General features: G+C 42.3%; 1 protein-coding gene across 2 annotated transcripts in view; it reads right to left on the bottom strand.

The window, feature by feature from the left end:
- The window catches only part of LOC106991387 (ATP-binding cassette sub-family C member 4-like), a 589,015-nt gene that overhangs the window by 425,791 nt on the left and 141,892 nt on the right, over window positions 1-21,332 (bottom strand). Inside the window, exon 30 of one of the 2 annotated variants that reach the window (XM_060394633.1) lies at window positions 8,326-16,587. The exons of the other annotated variant lie outside the window; for it this stretch is intronic. Within the exon in view, the coding sequence (XP_060250616.1) occupies window positions 16,453-16,587 (135 nt within the window). The 3' untranslated portion in view covers window positions 8,326-16,452. Of the gene's footprint in view, window positions 1-8,325; window positions 16,588-21,332 lie in introns of those variants that run through there. 2 annotated transcript variants of the gene reach the window in all.

The following is a 21,332-nucleotide window of genomic DNA, read 5'->3' as shown; positions in this document are numbered from 1 at the left end:
ACCTGTGGTGTTTTAAAAAGTGTTGCCTCCTGCCTTCCCTCTCCCGAGATACTGATTTAACTGAGATGAGGCTTCAGCACTGGGATTTACAGAGCTCCCCTGGTGATTTTACAAACCACAAACCTTTGCCATGTTTAAGCTATAAGGACTCTATCTGGACAAGGAACAGAGTAAATAAATCAGGTGATTCTGTAGGAGCAGGAGTGTGTTCTTCTGTGTCTAGGGTGTAGATGAGGTGGGTGAGGTGGGGGCCTGTGATACCTCTTGCCGCTGAGAGGTCTTCCTGTCTCCTCCTTCCATGGCCTTTCCACGCTGCTCTCCTGGATACATGGATTCCTCTGCCCCCTGGTGGTGATGTTCAGTATAGCACAGTTGTCCTTGGAGGTTTCATACCAGCCCAGCTTAGTTGAGCTTCCCTGGTGGCTCTGGTCGTAAAGAATCTCCCTGCCAATACAGAAGCTACAAGGTTCAATCCCTGGTTCAGGAAGATCCCCTAGAGCAGGAAATGACAATCCATTCCAGTATTCTTGCGTGAAGAATCCCATATGGACAAAGGAGCCTAGCAGGCTACAATCCTTAGATTCACAAGAGTCGGGCATGACTTAGTGACTAAACCACCACAGCCTTAGTTCATCACAAACCTGAGCCTGAGTCCCAAGGTGTGGCTTGCTGGGAGGGAAATCCTGGGAACCTTATAGGATGAGCAGGTCAGCAGTAATTTCAGAAGTCACTCCTGCGCAGGGAAGCTCAAGGAGCTCCGGGCCACTGGCCAAGCACGAGTCTGTAACAGGGCTGTGAATGGAGTCTTCCTGTCCCTGGGGTCTGAGGGGTGTGTGTGTTCAGTCATGATGACTTTTGGGGACCCCAAGGACAGAGGATGGGATTTCCCAGGCAGGAATACTGGAGTGGGTTGACATTTCCTCTTCCAGGGGATCTTCCTGACCCAGGAATGAAACCTGCATCTCTTGGGTCTCCTATAGTTGCAGGCAGATTCCTTACCACATGCGCCCCCTGGGGGATTGAGGAAATTGATCTTATCAGGCAGTGACAGGTGCTTCCCAGCCTCAATGGCCAATGCAGGAGACACAGGAGAGGCAAGTTCCCTGTCTGGGTTAGGAAGACGCCTGGAGGAGGAAACGGCAACCCACTCCAGTATTCTTGCCTAGAGAATCCCATGAACAGAGGGGTCTAGCAGGCTACAGTCATAGGGTTGCAAAGAGTCAGACATGACTGCGCACAGCCAGTAACAAGTGGCTATGCATCAAGAAGTGCAGAGGTGTAAGGTAATGAGAGTCCCAGTAAACATCAGCTGCCCCTTATTCTGTTCTGTGTGCCAGGATGTGTTTTTACTTAACTATCACATTTCATTTTTTTTTTTTGGTATATAAAAATTTATTACTATCATGCTTTCTTCATCAGAATTTATGATCTTGGTCTTTCCTTCTTGCCTTTTATAAGGCCAAAAGAGAGACACTGGCTAATCTGACAACCTTAAAGAGGACTCCAGGAACGTCACCAACAGCATGACCTTTGCAACCAAATCCAGCAACCAGAATGTCATCATTTTCCTCAATAGAATCCAAGCAACCATCACTGGGTACAAAGGCTGTGACTTTTTGCCATTCTTGATGAGCTGAACCCTGACACATTTCCTGATGGCAGAATTTGGTTGTTTGGCTTCAACCCCTACTTTTTTGAGCACAATTCTCTTGGCATGAGAAGCATCTCCAAAAGGGTTGGGCTTCAGGGCTAATCCAAATGGGCTTTCTTGTACTACTTACCATGCCACTTCTGGGCTTGTCGGTGGCTACAGAAATTCCTGGCAGTATGAAGACTGTGACACTTGCCCGTTCTGCCAGTGTCACGGGCCTGAACAAAAGACTATCATGTTTAATTTTAACGCAAGCTCAGAGGGTATTAGAAGCCCCATCTTACAGCACTTTAGGACCTTGATCAATGTCATAGGACTCCTAACTGACAGATGCATCCTGTGAGCCCAGGCAAATGGGACCACACGGTCTGTCCCCACTCCACCCATGTCCCGCAGGACCAGGAGGTCTCCCTGCCCAAAGACCTGCTCAGCAGCTTCAGCCTGACTCCCCGGGTGGGTCCATGAGGTCCCTCTAGGCACTCGCAGCCCCTTTGCTCCTACTGCCCCTGACTCACATCCTTCCTTCTGCAGGGCAGTCCCCAAGAGCCCCACGATCAGCAGGAGGACACCCTTGTCCCATTCTGGTAGCTTTTCCCTGCAGCCAGCTCCCAGGGGTGGGATCAGGCCAGGCTGTGAGGAGAATCAAGAGAGAAGCAGGAAGGGAGTGAGCTGGTGGTCAGCACTTACCTCTGACCTGGGACCTGCCTCTCTCCCCCTGACACTTCCCACCACTCGTGGCAGCTCCCCTCCACGCCCCCTCCCCCTTTCATTACACGTGCTCCTGTAGCTCTGCTGTGGATCAGAGTCACCAGAGGAGGGGTCAGAATGCAGGTTCCTAGGCTCCATTCCCAAAGATCTGATCCAGAAGGTCACATAGCGGGGCCTGGGATTTGAATTTTTAACCAACAACCCAGTGGGTTTTGATGCAGAGAGTCCTCTGAACACACTTTGAGAAGCATTTAACAGACCTGTCACTCACATCTGTGGCCCCAAGTCAAGAGTACAAATGAAGCCCATACTATATGTTTAAACAGTTAAACGTTATAAATCAGTCAATCAAAATTGTCAAGTACACCTTCCTAACTATTAAAACCTGGCAGACTGGGGTTTTGGACACTGAGCTCCAAGCCAGAAGGCAGGACAGCAGAAGGAGGGGCCGCCCCAGCCCTCAGCCCTCCCCCTGCTCTTCCCACCTCTAGCTTTGAGCCTCTTTGTGCCCTGAGCAATCTGCTGCTCAGAAAGAGCACCCCCAGCCTTTAAGTCCAAGCCCAGACCACCTTCTTCTGCCTCTTAAAGAGCTGAATCTTGACCTCCTGTCGGGCTGGGACATCGGCACCGGGAGGGAGGCCGGCACTGGCTCTGGGAGCAGGGATTTTGGGGTCCAGGTGCTCAGAGCACGGCCTGGAGGGGGTGGGGCTCCTGGTGGCCACCCCTGGTCCTTTCCATCTGCCCCTGGGGAGGGTGCGACCACAGAATGATGGAGCAGGGCTTCTAAACCAGCGCTTCTCTGACTGTACTGTGAGCAGGAGTCACCTGGGATCTGGAGATTCTGAGTCAGTGGGTCTGGGTTAGAGATAAGATTCCGTGTTCTAATAGCCTCCCAGGGCAGGCCAAGGACGCTGGTCCACAGGCCTCGCTTAGAACAGCAGGAGTCTGGAGTAGGGTGGGTGGAGTTTTCCTGTAAAGGACCAGGAAGTATATTTCCAGGCTCTGGGGACCTTATGGTCTCTGCTCAGGAAAACATCTACTTCTGCTTCATTGACTATGCTAAAGCCTTTCTGTGGACCACAATAAACTGGAAAACTTAAAAGAGATGGGAATCCCAAACCACCTTATCTGTCTCCTGAGGAACCTGTATGCAGGTCAAGAAGCAACAGTTAGAGTCGGACATGGAACAACTGCCTGGGTCAAAACTGGGAAAGGAGTATGACAAGGCTGTATATTGTCACCCTGATTTAATTTATATGAAATAGAATGTATGTATCTCTATAACTGAATCACTGCTGTACAGCAGAAGTTAACACATTGTAAGTCAACTATATGTAAATAAATTTTTAAAGAAACAAACAAACACTTCACACCAGTCAGAATGGCTGCGATCCAAAAATCTGCAAGCAATAAATGCTGGAGAGGGTGTGGAGAAAAGGGAACCCTCCTACACTGTTGGTGGGAATGCAAACTAGTACAGCCACTATGGAGAACAGTGTGGAGATTCCTTAAAAAATTGCAAATAGAACTACCTTATGACCCAGCAATCCCACTTCTGGGCATACACACCGAGGAAACCAGAATTGAAAGAGACACATGTACCCCAATGTTCATCGCAGCACTGTTTATAATAGCCAGGACATGGAAACAACCTAGATGTCCATCAGCAGATGAATGGATAAGAAAGCTGTGGTACATATACACAATGGAGTATTACTCAGCCGTTAAAAAGAATTCATTTGAATCAGTTCTGATGAGATGGATGAAACTGGAGCCGATTATACAGAGTGAAGTCAGCCAGAAAGAAAAACACCAATACAGTATACTAACACATATATATGGAATTTAGGAAGATGGCAATGACGACCCTGTATGCAAGACAGGGAAAGAGACACAGATGTGTATAACGGACTTTTGGACTCAGAGGGAGAGGGAGAGGGTGGGATGATTTGGGAGAATGACATTCTAACATGTATACTATCATGTGAATTGAATCGCCAGTCTATGTCTGACGCAGGATGCAGCATGCTTGGGGCTGGTGCATGGGGATGACCCAGAAAGTTGTTATGGGGAGGGAGGTGGGAGGGGGGTTCATGTTTGGGAATGCATGTAAGAATTAAAGATTTTAAAATTTAAAAAATAAAAACTAAAATTAAAAAAAAAAAGAAACAAACAAACAAAAAAGCTAAGGGTGTCATTAGGTTCATTATTAGTAATGTTTATTTTGGTTACTTGCTTAGCCTGGTGTTTGCCAGAGTTTTCAACTTAAAAATATAATTCTTCCCTAAAGAATTAATCTGAGAAAATATTTTGAGTCCATGAAAATGCTGTGTCTCCCCCAGCCCCCAAACATTCACTGTCTATTCAGCCAATGATGAAATTTGTCTGAATTATTTATGACAATGATGGCTGCCATATGGTACTTTTCTGTCAGTCTATTTAGTTTTGTGAGTTGGCATTCTACTGCGAAAAAGAGCTTTCCCTTTCTCCTATTTTCTGTCTTATTGGAATCAATATAAATTCAGATTTTAAAAAATTTTTATTGTTGTGAAATGTAGGGTTTTAAAACCCTCAATCCTCTGTTTATCATTACTCGTGACATTTCTAATGTGATATAAACTAAATCTAGGAGACTCATTCTTTGTCTAGATAGTCTGCAAAATGTAATTTGAAAAATGTTTTTCACATAATGTTCTCCAGAATTAAATATGATTAGATTTTGGATCAAACACTATTTTGGAATATCCCAAGCTTCCGCCTATTGGGATGGATAATTGCGAGCATGGTTGCTGAGTGAAAGAATGAATTTAGTCAGAACCATTCAATGTATACTTTGTGTAAAGCATTTAGTGTGTCTTAACCTTGGTTCTTCTTAAAATACACACACACACACACACAAACACACAATCCCAGTTTGACTCCTAAGGCAAGTCAGATGGGTCTGGAGTACAGATGGAGGTTTCATAGTGCTGGGCATGTTATTTCTTCTTGTAATGTTATTTTTTAGGTCTAAATTCAAATAAATATATGTTTATCCCAGTTTTCAACACATATTGCTGTTTTAGTTTTGGGGAAAAAAATTTCTTAGAACATCTGTGGGAGAGGGAAAGGGTGGGATGATTTCGGAGAATGGCATTGAAACATGTATAATATCATATATAAAACGAATCGCCAGTCCAGTTTCGATGTATGATACTGGATGCTTCGGGCTGGTGCACTGAGATGACCTAGAGGGATGGTACGGGAAGGGAGAAGGGAAGGGGGTTCAGGATGGGGAACACGTGTATACCTGTGGCGGATTCATGTTGATGTATGGCAAAAACAATACAATATTATAAAGTAATTAACCTCCAATTAAAATAAATACATTTATATTTAAAAAAATAAAATACAAAAGCTCAGTTAATCCCTCTTCTTTCTGTTTTTAAAGGAAAATTAAGAGCTCACACATAAAATCTTTTATGTGTTTAAAAAACTCTGAAGAGCTGTAAAGTAGCCTGTTGTATTTCCAGGTACCTTCTTCAACTTTAGGACCATGTTGCTGATTCAAGAATAGCATCAGTATGAATACATGCACAGTATTGCATTGGGGGGGGGACCTCTAAACGTAAAGAGAAATTTAATTATTTCCAACTTTTTAATGCTATTACAAATATTGACAATGTACAGTAGGGCCTTTTGAAAGCCCATATGGTCTCATTTTAAGCATAAGTGAGATGGCAACAATTAATAAAGAGGGTAGTGCTGGAGAGGGTAGTACTGGTTGAAAGCTAATTACACATCCAGCATTGTTCAAAAGCAGTGTTTCTCACCTGTCTGGGATTAAGTATCAGTTTTATTTAATTTCACATTTTCAGTCCATTGCTGCCTGATCAGTGACCCACTGTGCACTGCTAGTGTGCAGCTCAGCCCTGTGCCCCGCCCCCAGCAAGCGCAACACCCACACTGGTCTCTGGGATGTTCAGGATCCCACCATCCTGAGTGTGGATGTCACAGCCATAGCTGATGGCTGAGTTTCTCGCTTTCTTAAATTTCCTGTGCGTACTTCTAACCTGGTTACAAACAGTTCACGGACTGGCACTAGTGCACAGACCACATTGGGGGTGTCACTGTCATAGGTAATCTTTGCAACAGCCCTCTGAGAGTCATACTATCCCCACTTCAACTTTCAGAAAAAGACACTGATGCACAATGGGCTTCCCAACCTTAAAAGCCCATGATTAGCAGGCAGCTGAACTTGTATCTAAAACCAGTCAGGGTCCGGAGGAGCCAGGATTTGTCCCTGGAAGGCTGACGCCAGAGCCTGCGCTCCTCCCCGTGTGCTGGTGTCATTTTAACTACATGTGAAGGAGGGACAGTTTGGTTTAGCCCATCAGATAAGGACCTCCTCAAATACACCTTCTACAGTCTACAAACCTCCTTCATCCACACCCATTTTGCTCTTTTCTCTTGGTGATTAAGAATCACCAAGGTCAGTGATTGCACCCTGTGATTTTGGATGCTCTTGGTCCATCCATCATCCCAACCAAAGCAATGGTTCAAGAGCAGGAATTATATTCATTTTCCAGACAAAGTAGCTGAGAGGCAGAGGTTAAGATACTCTCCCAAGCATAAAACTAAGTCTACATGGCTGTAGGGTGTCCAGAGCCCGCTTTATCAAGGATGGGGCCAGTTCATTTCCCTGGAATCTTGGCTGGTTATCGGTTTCCCATCACTCTCAAGCGTCCCACTCTGAACAATACATTCTTTGGATACTCACACTGCTGGTGAGAGCAGAGAAAGACCCGACAGGCAGGTCAGTGTGACTGATTCCAAAACCAGGGCTGTCTGTTATCCCAAGCTACCTCTTAGAATTTCAGAATTATAAATTTGAAAAGGCAGGTTTGTTCTCAGTCTACATTTATTCATTCAACAAACATTTACTGAACATCCCCCACATGATGCATACTGTGCTGGAAGATGTAATTAAAAAGTGGATAGGGCACAATTCCAAGTCTTTTTCTCACTTGATTTAATGAGAAAACAGACCACGTGTGAACACTCACAATCAGGGTGAAAGCGAAAGTGAAGTCGCTCAGTCGTGTCCAACTATTTGGGACCCCGTGAACTGTAGCCCACCGCCCATGGGATCCTCCAGGCAAGAATACCGGAGTGGGTTGTCATTTCCTTCTCCAGGGGATCTTCCCGACCCAGGGATCGAACCCAGGTCTCCCGCATTGTAGGCAGACGCTTTAACCTGTAGGCTACATCATATAGAAGCAGCGCATGATGGAAAGAACAGACCCCTTGTTTACAAATGAAGAATCTCAGGATGGTGACAACAGGGCACTAACCAAGCATGGTTCAGTTTAACAAACGAGAGGTGCTCAGGGTCCTACAGAAATACGAGTTACCTAGGTGATGACTTCCTAGAAGAGGTGACAACTGGGCTGACTCTGGAGAATGAGGATATCTCCCCTGTATGGACCTTCTCTATTTTTTAGACCAGAGGGTATTGAGAAGAATCACTAAATCACTGTTTTGACTTACATATCAGTCATCAAGAGTTTCCACAGTACACCCTCATCACCTACCTCTGGAGCTGTGATATATGCTGCGGGGGGAACATGGAGACGTGCTGTCCTGACCTCCCTTCAAGGGCTCGCTGTCCAGCTGCTGGAAGTGTTGCCAGTGGGCAAGTTTAAACCACCAGCCCCTCCAAGAGCAGCCTATGTGTTCTACCCATCCAGGGGGAGGTATGACAGCCTGGCCAGTGGACATGTCAGGACAACCCTGGAGAGCTATCATCACTCCAAGACCCCCATGTGGTCAGCTAAGGCCATCTGGCCAGTGTTCCTCTACCCTATCCCATTTCGTCCCTCCTGATTCCACAATGTTGACCCCAAAGCACCCCTGATACACATCCCAGCACTAAACTCCATCTGAATCTGCATCCTAGAGAATCAGCCTGCATTTATCAGAAAACATTCTAGCACGCAGGGAGGATATTTATTTGAAAATTACTGGTTATATACATATTTATAACATTATAAAACCCCCAAATAAAATACAAAATGTTAGAAACAATGATTTTTTGTGTGAATGTGGTTACCTTTGGTTTAAAATCCACAATCTAATGTTGTCTGACCAAAATGAAATTGTTATACATTAATAACAAAAGAAAATGATTCTATTTAACCATATGAAAGTGCCATTTTATAGCTTATAAAAAGACTGAATGTTAGCACGTGCACATGGTTCAATCTAATAGAAAAAATCCATTAGCATTTGAAACTTAGAAAACATTATACTTATGAATAACCCATAGATAAAAGATAGAGTTAATGAATTAAATTAGTATTTAGAAAATACATAATACTTTGACTATTGATTGTAGTAGGTATCAAAACTTGTAGATTATGGCTAAAGTGGATCTCTGAAAAAAATGTCAGCTTCATATACTCATATTAGAAAAATAATGACATTATTAATGTTCCAATTTAAGAGTTTAGAGGAAAAAAATCTCAAAGGAAAAGTTGAAGGGGAAAAAAATGATGTGAGGAATTAGGAAAAAAAGAAAATGGAGCCTCAATAAAACAAAAAGTTGATTTTTTGAAAATAGGAAAAAGTTATGCAAGATTGTTAATAAAAAAGCAAAAGCTTAAAGAAAACTAAAAGCCAAAAGGACAGAGATGCTGCAGAGATTAAGCATATAAGATACTGTGAATATATTTATGCCAGTCAAGCTCAAAACTCACAGGAAACAAATCCACTTCAAGAAACATGAAATGTACCAGAATGACTCTGCAGAAATAACAACCTTTACCAAAAGTTACCTAGACAGTGATGGTTGCACAACCTTGTAAACATGATTCATGCCACTGAATCGTATGATTAAAAGTGGTTATAAGGCAAATTTTATGTTATATGTTTTACCATATTTTTTTAATGTAAAAAAATTAAACCCTGTATCTAGAAGACAGTCATAGCCCACATTTGTCCTTCTGAGCAAATCCCAGGAAGGGCTCCTACTTTGAGAAAGCATATTTTCTCTTTCTTCTCTTTTAGAGGGCTTCCCCAGTGGCTCAATGGCAAAGAATCTGCCTGCAATGCACGGGACACAGATGAACATAAAATATTGTCCTATATTTTAACCATAGTTTTTTTGGATGGTGACACCTCTCTTTCCTATAATGTCACTTAAACTACATGTATCATATGTTTTCCCTATTAGTTATCTCCAGTATTTTAACCAGAGATCTTTGAGTGGAAAAATGGATCATAGTTTTAAAGGAAGTAGTGACACAAAACAGCAACTTCACACTATCTTCAAGTAAACAGAAGCCCTGACATAATTGGAAAGTAATATGTAATTCTGGAAACAGTAAAAAAAAAAAAAAAAAATTGTGACAATTTTGTCTCAACTCTTAGAAAATGAGTTTGGCTCTGGAGTCTCTCAAGACACAAAACCTGGGAGACAGGTTTATTGGTGGCCTGCACTCTGATTTGGATAAGAAAGAAAACACTGTAACATATAAATAAAGATAATAAATCCTTTTGCAAGAGCTTGAAAGCACCGAGTGAAGGAGGAGGAAAAAATTATAGAAAAAAGTAAACATCTTGTGATATGTAAATATTTGTTGTTAGTGCAAAAAAAGTACAATTTATGCAGTGCAAAAACCTATTGGAAAAATGCCTTTGGAATAGACATGAACTCATGGTAGAATCACAGAGTTGACTCAAAAATTGTTAAGGCTGAGGGCTGTCCCCTAGACATTCATAACATTCATAAAACCACACAGTCACTGTGAGTGATATCTGTCTATTTCCTTCAAAATGCACCTGGGGGTGGGGAAAGACAAAAACAAAATGTTTAAGCGTTTTAAAGTCCTTCTCCTAAGGCAACACATTTCTAGGTGCCTTCTTCATTTGAAGCAAATCATATCTACTAGAGACACAATTTTAAAAAACAGGTGTGCTTATTCTACGGAGGAAATAGCCTCATTAGAACCCTCAACAGGGCTGAACTTAATGCCAAACAACCTGTAGATCCACTAGAGTTTCGATCATTCTGATTAACAAGTTTTATCACTAGAGCAAATTGATAAGTAAAATCATTTTACTAATTCGAAGCCTGGAGATAAACACAGAGTGACAAAAAGGCTGGGAAATCTATTAATACTGTCTGCCCAAGGGTTTCTCATAATATGAGCACAACAAATTTGGATGTTAATATCAGGTTGTAATCCCTCTGTTTTAAAAACTCTGCATGACAAGTATTGAAAATAAGGAGTAGGAAATGGAGAAAGTGTAACACTATGTAGCCATTAAAATGAATGAGACAATTATATGCATTGATATAACCTGAGATATAATATTAGCTGAAACAAAGGAAAAGAACAGCTGTCATCTGTGCTTAAAAACAGGAAGACCACATGTTCAAAAGTTCTTCCTGATGCACAGAACAATCAACAAGACAGTCAACAGTGGTGCTGGGGCTCCATCTGGGGAGGAGCTGTGTGATGACAGGAGTGAAGGGTGATATACTTCCTGTTCATAAATCCTTAAAAAATATGTTTAAAAGATTTTAAATTTTGTAGCAGTATATGTATCACTTGTTTCAAAACTTATTATTAAAAATACCCTTTAATCATTTGCAGCAGCACTCCCCAACTTTTTTGGCACCAAGGACCCAGTTTCATGGAAGACAAGTTGTCCGCATTCAGGACAGGGGTGGGAGGGGAGGAGGTTCAGGTGCAATGTGAGTGATGGGGCGCAGCAGATGAAGCTTTGTTCACCAGCCCACCACTCACCTCCTGTTGTGCGGTCCAGTTCCTAACAGCCCATGGAGTGGTACAAGTCTGTGGTCCAGTGGTTGGGGATCCATGATTTAGAGTCTCTGAAGCTACTTAGAAGAACCATGGGTATATTTGTTTTATTGTTGGAGGCAAGGCTTCTGACTACAGCCTTTTAAAAATGACCCCTATTAATTTTAATATTTTTAATTGAAGGATAATTGCTTTACAGAATAGTGTTGGTTACTGCCAAATATCAACATGAATGAGCCTTACGTATACATATGTCCCTTCCTTCCTGAACCTCCCTCCCACCTCCCTTCTCATCCTACCCCTCTAGATTGTTACAGAGCCCAGGTTTGAGTTCCCAGAGTCATACAGCAAATTCCCACTATCTATTTTACATTCAGTAATGTAAGTTTCCATGTTACTCTCTCCATACATCCCACCCTCTCCTTCCTCCCCCCCCCCCCCCAGGTCCATAAGTCTGTTCTCTGTCTATGTCTCCATTGCTATCCTGCAAATAATTCCATCAGTACCATCTTTCTAGATTCCATATACACACGTTGGTATATGATACTTGTTTTTCTCTTTCTGACTCACTTCATTCTATATAATAGGCTCTAGGTTCATGATAACCTCATTAGAATGGACTCAAATGTGTTCCATTTTATGGCTGAGTAATATTCCACTGTGTATATGTACCACTGCTTCTTTATCCATTCATCTGTCGATGGACATCTAGCTTGTTTCCATGTTCTAGGTATTGCAAATAGTGCTGCTACAACATTGGGGTACATATGTCTTTTTCAATTTTGGTTTCCTCAGAATATATGCCTCGTAGTGGGATTGCTTGGTCATATGGTTGTTTCATTCATAGTTTTCTAATGAATCTCCATACTGTCTTCCATAGTGGCTGCATCAACTTACATTCCCACCAATAGTGAAAGAGGGTTCCCTTTTCTCAACACCCTTTCCAGCATTTAGTGTTTATTGAGTTTTTGATGATGGCCATTCTGACGGGTGCGAGGTGATATCTCACTGTGGTTTTGATTTGCATTTCCCTAACAATGAGCGATGTTGAGCATCTTTTCATGTATTTGATAACCATCTGTATGTCTTATTTGAATAAATATATGCTTATGTCTTTTCTCCACTTTTTGATTGGGTTTTTCATTTTCCTGGAACTGACTTGCATGGAAGTGTGGTAGTGTTAGCATCTCAGTCGTGTCTGACTCTTTGCAACCCCATGGACTGTAGCCCACCAGGCTCCTCTGACCATGGGAATCTCCAGACAAGAATAATGAAGTGGGTTGCCATTTCCTATTCCAGAAGATCTTCCTGAACCAGGGATTGAACCTGGGTCTTGCACATTGCAGGGTTCTCCCTCATTGCAGGCAGATTCTTTACCATCTGAGTCACTAGGGAAGCCTTGCATGGGCAGCTTGTATATTTTGGAAATTAACCCTTTGTCAGCTGTTTCATTTGCTATTATTTTCTCCCATTCTGCGGGTTGGAAAAATGATCCCACTTTTATACTGTAAAACACTCTATAGTCTCAAAACATTTAAGCATCTGCTCTCTCATCTGATCCCTGTAATGAGTGTGAAGAAACTGGCAGAGCTGTAATCCCTGCTCTACACACAGGTGAGGACCTGAGGCTCAGAGGCCTCAGGGAACACAAGGCCACAAAGATGCTAAATGCCTCCTCCATTGATTCAAACTGGTCCAGGTGCCTAGAACTAGGATATTAGGATTTTGTAACTTCAGACTAAATAACACCTTTGTTACACACCAGGAGCAAAAAAATTTCAAAAAACTTCAACCAGGTATGCTGCATCACAGAACAGAATGAATGACAGGCATTTATTCTTTGTTTGAGTTGAATTGTGTCTCCTCCAATTTTACATTTTGGAGTCCTAAACCTGCCAGTACCTCAGAATGTGACTGCATTTGGAGATAGGCTCTTTAAAGAGGCAAAAAAGTTAAAATGAAGAATACATAATAGACTGGAGTTCTTACAAGAAGAGATCAAGACATAGGTACAGAGGGAAGGCCATGTGATGACACAGATGGAAGATGGCCTCTCCGAGCCAAGGAGAGAGACCTCAGAGGAAACCAACCCTACTGACACCTTGATCTCAAACGTCCATCCTCCAGGGCTGTGAGAAAATAAATTTCTGTTCTTTAAGTCGTCTACTCTGTGGCACTTTGTATGGCAGTCCTAGCAAACTAATGCCTCTTCAGCTTTGTGTATCTGAGAGGTAATTTCTCTGCTATTTCATGGATCATCTAAAAGGGTCAGTCAGACAGTGATTCAGCTCCCCTGAACTATGTATTTTTTAAAAATGTGACTTGGAAGCACCTTTTCTCAGCTGTTGAGTTTTCTTCTTAGATGAATGAATTCTTCTATTAGAGTGAAAATTTTGTTGACTTAGGCTAATGCTCCTGGTGTTATAGCTCTGAACAATGAATGGGTATCTGACGCTTGCACATCCAAACACCTGATCATCTGACAGCTTACTTAAGAGGATCCAGAGTATGCAGAAATAATGTCAAGAAGATGTTTAACTGGGATGAGGATCAAGAAATGCATTTTTTGTTTGTTTATTTCTGTAGAGGTAACCTGACCCAGTGTCAGGACTGCAACTCAAGAGTGAGGTTCTGCCACTCTGTGAATTTGGATGACGGCCCATCTTGGCTACCATGTGAAAGAAGCAGTGTTCTCAGAATTGACACAGAACACAGTACCGAGGGTGGCCCTCAGCCTCCCCCAGCAATTGCCCCTCTATGATCCCTGGACCAGCTTTGTGACCTTAGGTGAGCCCTGGACCCACTCTCTCCATCCATGACATGGATAAAAATGGACCATCATGAGATTACATGAAATCATACATGTGAGAACAATGTAAAACAAATTGAGAAGAACTACACAAATGTAACTTGCCCTGAATATTGTTAGAGTAGGTGCAGGATTGCTAGGCCAGGAAGCACAAGATTTCTAATTCTATGACCCATGTCTATTTTTATATGTGTTACACTTGATTTAAAACATTTACTGAAGGAAAATATTTCTAATTCTGTATCTGTTGCAAAGTAACTTAACACCAATTATATACATAGGGCCACCTTCCTTCTAAGGGGCCTTAGTTTCATCACCCATAAAATGAGGTTGTTGAAACCTATTATGTTATCTGGGCCTATCAGAAATTATGTGATCTACTTCTCATCATTCAATGTCTTGATAATACATAATGATAACACAGTGTTTAAATGAAGACTTTGATACAGGTGGATATACCTCTTTTTGATGTGAAATGCCTAAGGTAGAAAGACCAAAAGGGTTTGGGAGATTCCTGGCTGTTTTGTGATTTTGTCACCCAGAAATGACAAATGCTTATCAAGCCTTCAATGATTGGCAGACACTCGAATTAATGAAAGTGCTCTGTGAATTTCAGGCATTAAAAAATATATAGGGTGATATATGGCTGAGATGGTAAAGTATTTGTCCTCAATGTGGGAGACTAGAGTTCAATCCCTGGGTTGGGAAGATCCCCTGGAGAAGAGAATGGCAACCCAGTCCAGTATTCTTGCCTGGAAAATTCCATGGACGGAAGAGCCTGGTGGGCTATAGTCCATGGTGTTTCAGAGTCAAACATGACTTGAGTGACTATCACACACACTCTATACCTGCATACAATAAAAGTACTTGTGAAAAGTTCAGAACACAGACTTTCTTGTCCCTAAACCTAAGCACGAACTCTAACTCTGCCACTTCTTCAGCCAGCTCTGCAACCCAGGAAGTCTCCTACACTATGAGCAGTTGAAGGTACTGCTCTGCATTTCCTCATTTCTAAGGAGGGTTGAGATGAGACAGTGATGAACTAAGGCCACATTTCAGATAAATCTTTCATATAGTAGTACTTAAGATACTGGGACATGTTTTCTTTAAGACATTTAAAATATTACACTAGTAATCTTATTCTACTTACAAGTGAAAATCTGGGAAATGCACAAAAGTATGAAGAAGAGAAAATACACCCATAATTTAATACTCAGAGATAAATTTTCTATGGGGAAGCCTCGCCACAGGCAGCTGGAAGCCTCATCCCACCCCAAACCCTGCATGTCAAGGGTCAAGAACACCAGACCTTCCTTCCCTCCATCTTCCCATCAACCCTATTCCCACTCCCACCTTCTTCCAGAAAGACTTACAGATGGCTGTATGACAATGGCTAAGTCTCCTAAACCAGACCTCAGCTACCATCTCACCCTTGTTTGGAAGATGTCACGTGACCTGAGTGTTACCCATCGAGCCCCTTCCTCGCACCATGCACAGACCTTAGTGCTTCACACCCCTCCTCTCTGAGAAAGTGCTCTGTAAACCTTCAAGCACCATTCAGACTACAGTGTAATGGTATTGTGAGTTCTTGATTTGTCCCGATGACAATTTCATTTTCTAGAAGGCACAGGAAGCCTGGCGGTGGTGAGTGGCAAATACACCTAAGTCTAAACAACAAAGAATTAGGGAGAAACTGACAGTAACCTGTAGGAGTTTTCTTCACAGATCAGAAAACAGAAGAGACCTACACCTTTCCTTGGAAGATCTTCCTAGAATCAAAATATTTCAAACTATCCCCTGACCTCTCAAATTTCCTGGATATTCCTTGGCAGAACTTGCATCACAAATACGCTGAGCACCAATCAGAATGAATGTAAAGGGTCTGCAAAATGAGAGTGTTCTGTGCTCTATGAGACTCTGAACCCAGAGTCCAGAAGTGTGGAAGTCCAATCTGAAATTTCTGTCACAGGCACAGGTGTGTGCACACAGAAGGGTGCACACATCCTGACCCCACCCCACCACTGCTGCAGATTCTCAGCAGACCTGCTCTTAACCCGCCATGTGTTGTTAAGACCCACTCATGAAGCTTAGTCTCTGGAGGTTTATAAGGGCACAGAGTGCTTGTTATAGAACCCTGATAGAGATCTTGTCGGAGAAGACAATGGCACCCCACTCCAGTACTCTTGCCTGGAAAATCCTATGGACAGAGGAGTCTGGTAGGCTGCAATCCATGGGGTCACTAAGAGTTGGATACAACTGAGTGACTTCACTTTCACTTTTCACTTTCATGCATTGGAGAAGGAAATGGCAACCCACTCCATTGTTCTTGCCTGGAGAATCCCAGGGATGGAGGAGCCTGCTGAGCTGCCATCTGTGGGGTCGCACAGAGTCCGACACAACTGAAGTGACTTAGCAGCAGCAGCAGAGATCTTGTGAAGAGTGAACCTGGAGATGAACTTTAATGACAACTCCCTGTCCTATTTTGCCCTTTCAGAGAGGACAGCTACTTCCTCCTTGCCCAGTTGTTGCACCATTTTGTAAAACAGACTGTTTCTATTCTGCAGCAAATCATTTGGCCGACCAGTTTCTTTCCGTTCCCCTGAATCCAAAACCTGTAAACAGCAAAAAGAAACCCATTAGTACATAATGTCTCCCAGTAACATATTATAACTCAGACAATATTTCAAAAAGTGGCAGGATAGGGAAACAGAAAATCTATTTGGGTGGTGAAGTGAAGTCGCTCAGTCGTGTCCGACTCTTTGCAACCCCAAGGACATTAGCCTACCAGGCTCCGCCATCCATGGGATTTTCCAGGCAAGAATACTGGAGTGGGCTGCCATTTCCTTCTCCAGGGGATCTTCCCAACCCAGAGATCAAACCCAGGTCTCCTGCTTTGCAGACAGATGCTTTACCATCTGAGCCACCAGGTTAGGACTGGCTGATGTTTTAATAGTCTGACTAATTTGTTTTACTAGGCAGACAAGGGCCTAACCTGACCTTTTAATATTATAATGTTATAGGAAAGAAAGAAAATGTAAGTTTTAGACTATGACTACTAGTACTCTATAGCATCTTATTTTATGTTCAGGGCATTTGGGGTTTTATCATTAGCATTTTTAGCACTCAGACTCTGAGCTTTGAGGCAATTTATACAGATACACAGAGTTGGTAAATATCTTCACTCAAGAAAATCAAACTCCATTTACCTAAAAAGTAGGTTGGTGTCATACAAACCAGAGAGCAGTGCTCTGACAACAAATTAATGGTTGATTTGAGAATCTGAGCAATATTTGGGGGAAAAAAGCAAAGGCTTCCAGGATTTCTTAAGGATCCTGGATTACGCCAGCTTCTAAGAGGAACAGAATCCTTGTCCAAGGGGTTGAGATGCTTCTCGAAGCTTGATGTGGTTGTAGTTTATGTTTCTGAGAGAGAAAGCCTGGCAAAAGGAGCTGGTACATAAGCAGCTTTTGCAAAACTGCTCTGCACAGAAGAAATCTCTAGCAATCCAGTTTTCTCTTTGGATAAGACTAAAGATGCAAGTAAGAAATTGAGCTCCAAATTCCAGTTATCATGGCCTACAGAGCACATGGGGCCAGCCCAACCTGAACTGCCTAGGAACTGAATCTGTTTCCACAAATTATCTTTCTTTCCTTGTTTCTCTTTCTTTCTTCAGTTGCTTTCTTTTCACCCCTTTTATTGCTCATTAATAAGTCTGCTAAATGCAAACTGAAAGGGAGAGGAAGGGGTCCTTCACTCTGCCTTTCTACTTATTAGTGACTTTGGTTAATGGTTCTAGATGGGGAAAAAGTGTCTGAAACAATTGGCCCAAGTGACATAATTATAAAAACAGTTCTGATGTTCAGTAGTATTTAATTCTTCATTTAGGTCATATTTTAAATAAATGCATATTAAGAGAATATGCTGGATGGGCTTCCCTGGTGGCTCAGTGATAAAAGAATCTGCCTACTAATGCAGGAGTCTTGTGTTCCATCCCTGGTCCAGAAAGCTCGCAGATGCCACAGAGCAACTAAGCCCATGTGCCATAACTACAGAACCTGTGGTCTAGAGCCCAGGAGCCTCAGCTATTGAGGCTACATGCCTAGAGCCCATGCTCCGTACCAAGAGAGCCCATGCTCCGTACCAAGAGAGCCCATGCAATGAGAAGTCTGCACACGGCAATGAAGAGTAGCCCCTACTCGCTGCAACTAGAGAAAAGTCTGTGTAGCAAGGAAGACCCAGCACAGCCTAAAATAAATTAAATAAAAGTTGTTTTTTTTTTTTTTAAGAACAGAATGTAGGAACTCTAAACAACACATAGGTTGTTTTTAAACATATAGGTACTACAGTATATTTAATCCCTTGCATTTAATTGGAAACGTTTATTAGTCTCATAAATGCCAGTTTCCTGTTTAATCATTTGTTTCCTACTGTGAATCACTGCTAAGGGCAGCTTTCTCAAGAGTCTGAGAATAATCGAATCTGTTTCATCCACTTAATGGGCTTCCAAGGTAACTCAGTGGGTAAAGAATCTGCCTGCAATGAAGGAGACACAAGAGACACAGGTTCGATCTCTGGGTTGGGAAGATCCCCTGGAGAAGGGCATGGCAACCTATTCCAGTATTCGTGCCTGGAAAATCATATAGACAAGGGAGTCTGGTGGACTACAGTCCATGGGATCATAGAGTCAGACATGACTGAGCAACTTTCACTTTTACAGCTGCATAATAATTTAAATGTTCAGTGAAGTTGCTCAGTCATGTCCGACTCTTTATGACCCCACGGGACTGTAGTCCACCAGGCTCCTCCATCCATGGAATTCTCCAGGTAAGAATACTGGAGTGGGTAGCCATCTCCTTCTCCAGGGGATCTTCCTGACCCAGGGATTAAACTCAAGTCTCCTGCATTGCACATGGAATCTTTACCATCTGAGCCACCAGGGAAGCCGTGTAACTTGACATGTCAATTTAGATGTCTCAAATGTGCAATTCTACTTATGCATAGCATAACAGAACATAACTACCACTCCTGATGCTGAAGAAGAAAAACTGCAGTTTTAAAACACTGGTCTCCACACATCTACGTCAATTAATCTATGAAACAGTACACAAGAAAGAGAAGAGACAGTTTCTATGGTAAATAGTACTGGGAAAGCTGAACACCTGAAAATATATGAAATTAGACACTCCCTCACATCATGCACAAAAATAAACTCAAAATGGCTTCAAGATCTAATATAAGGCAGGGAACGATAAAACTAAATGAAAACACAGGCAAAAGACTCTTTGACATAAATCACAGCAATATTTTTTTAGATTAGTCTCCCAAAGCAAAAGAAATAAAGGAAAAACAAATGGAACCTAATCAAACTTAAAAGCCAAGGCTCACGTAGGGGCTACAAGAGCTGAGATGGGACACAGACTGAAAAAAGGCCAGAAATAGAATTTTACCAACTTAGCCTTTACATTTACTGGTTTGGTCAAAGACTCTAGATATTTCAGAACAAATAAACATAAAGCAAATTCAAATTCTTGTTATGTACAGAAAAATAGGTATAATTTTGGATTTTTAACATCCCTTTTAAGAAAAAGCTCCTACAATCTCCCGTTAGGTCCCAACTTTTCTCTTAACCCAAGATAAACTATTAACTAAACCACATATTCAAGTTGGTATGATAACAATCCCCAAACCATAGAATCTCTCCAGGAGCCCCAACCCTGAACTGCTTATCAAGCTCTAGTAGGTTAAGTAAAAATACATTATGTTGGATGAGTAAGTCAGTTACATAAGCTCAATGAAGATGTTTATGAAGCCTGTTTATGTGCAGATATTCCAGACAGCTGTCCTAGAAATAAAAATGAAATGGACCCACTACAAGATAATTTGATCCATTTTCACTTGTAGGATGTCATCAGCGATAAAGAAGAATGTGGGGAGAGGTGGGTGAGTGCACCGAGAGGTGGGGGTGCCCAGGAGAGGATGGAGGAGAAGCCCAATAAGATGTCAGGAAATGACAACAGAGAGAGATATCCCACTGTGCAACAAGTAGAGTGGGTAGGGGAATGTCTGAGTGTCAGATCTGCCTCTAGCTGCCTGGTGATGACACGGGACAGCTGTTCAACCCTGGAAGGTGAGTCCTCATCGGTAAATGGGTACCTGTGATTTTCTCAATGACTGGAGAATGTGGTGACTATTAGCTCAAAATTCTGTCTTGGCTCTTGAAATAGTAAATCATTCTTCTCACTGGGGAGGGATGAAGGCTGGGTCAGGGTGAACTCCACAGCCAAAACTGCTGCCTTGCACACAAGCGCCCGCCCCCCACACCCCCCCCACACACCCCCCAACACCCCCCCACACACCACCCCACACCTCCACCACCCCCGCCGCCCACCATAAAGTATTTCTTCTCCCCAACTGTACTTTCTACCTCAGTGTTAGTTATCTTTCCTCTAAAAACTTTAGTGAAATCTCTTGCAGTGTTTTTGAAGGAGCTTTTCTCTTCTCAAATGTTCTAATTATAGCACATAGGTTTATGGAAGAAAAGTTCTATTGAGTTGAAAAACAGAATTTAAGTAAAACTCTAGTTAGGTTGAGCTGTTTTATGCGGTTCAGGTGAGAATGTTACAACCATTTCTGATTTTCACTTCTCTGGGAAAAATTCTAAGTAGAGGTTTGAGATGAGGAAGAAACAAAGAATATAAAACCATAAGATGGACTATAAACAGAAGAGGTGGGATCTGAGTTTCTCAGCTCTGCTTTTGGTCCTTTATCATTCATTTCCAGAGAATTCTCTGAGAACAGTGAAAGTGTTGACCACAGATAACAGTGTTAGAGCAACTGCAGATTGTCACATGCTTCCTTTGTTCACACCAATAAGAGAATCTGGGTGATATGAAGGCGGCAACGTGCAGAGACTGGAGGGAAGAGCTGGGCTGTTGGCTGCAGAGAAAGCAGGTCACAAGCATCCAGCTACTCTCAAAAACTACACTAGAGGTACCCTCTAGTGTAGAGAGAGTGGTGAGTCTTAGGATAAAGAGCATTTCTAATTTGTCTGTCTTGCTCCACTGTTTTGTGGCAACAGAAAAAGTAAGGAAGATTATATTAGTTGTCATTATGACTCCATCATGTTTAATCAACTTAATATTGAGAGAACTTTGTGAAATCGAATTCTAAGCCTGACATATGAATGGTGCTTAATGAACTAAAACAGGGTAAATCCCTTTGGAGAGACAACACATAAACAAAGCTATCAGTTAAGTCACACTTGTTTCCCAATAAGCCCTTTCTCTGATTTACTTACAGTGAACAAAACCATATCCATCTATTCATTTCAAGATTTTTGATAAAAGTGACAATTTGG

Source organism: Ovis aries, chromosome 10 (genome assembly GCF_016772045.2).
Source record: "Ovis aries strain OAR_USU_Benz2616 breed Rambouillet chromosome 10, ARS-UI_Ramb_v3.0, whole genome shotgun sequence".
Taxonomy (NCBI): domain Eukaryota; kingdom Metazoa; phylum Chordata; class Mammalia; order Artiodactyla; family Bovidae; genus Ovis; species Ovis aries.
The sequence above is the reverse complement of the archived record's forward strand: the minus strand, read 5'-3'. Positions and strand labels throughout refer to the sequence as shown.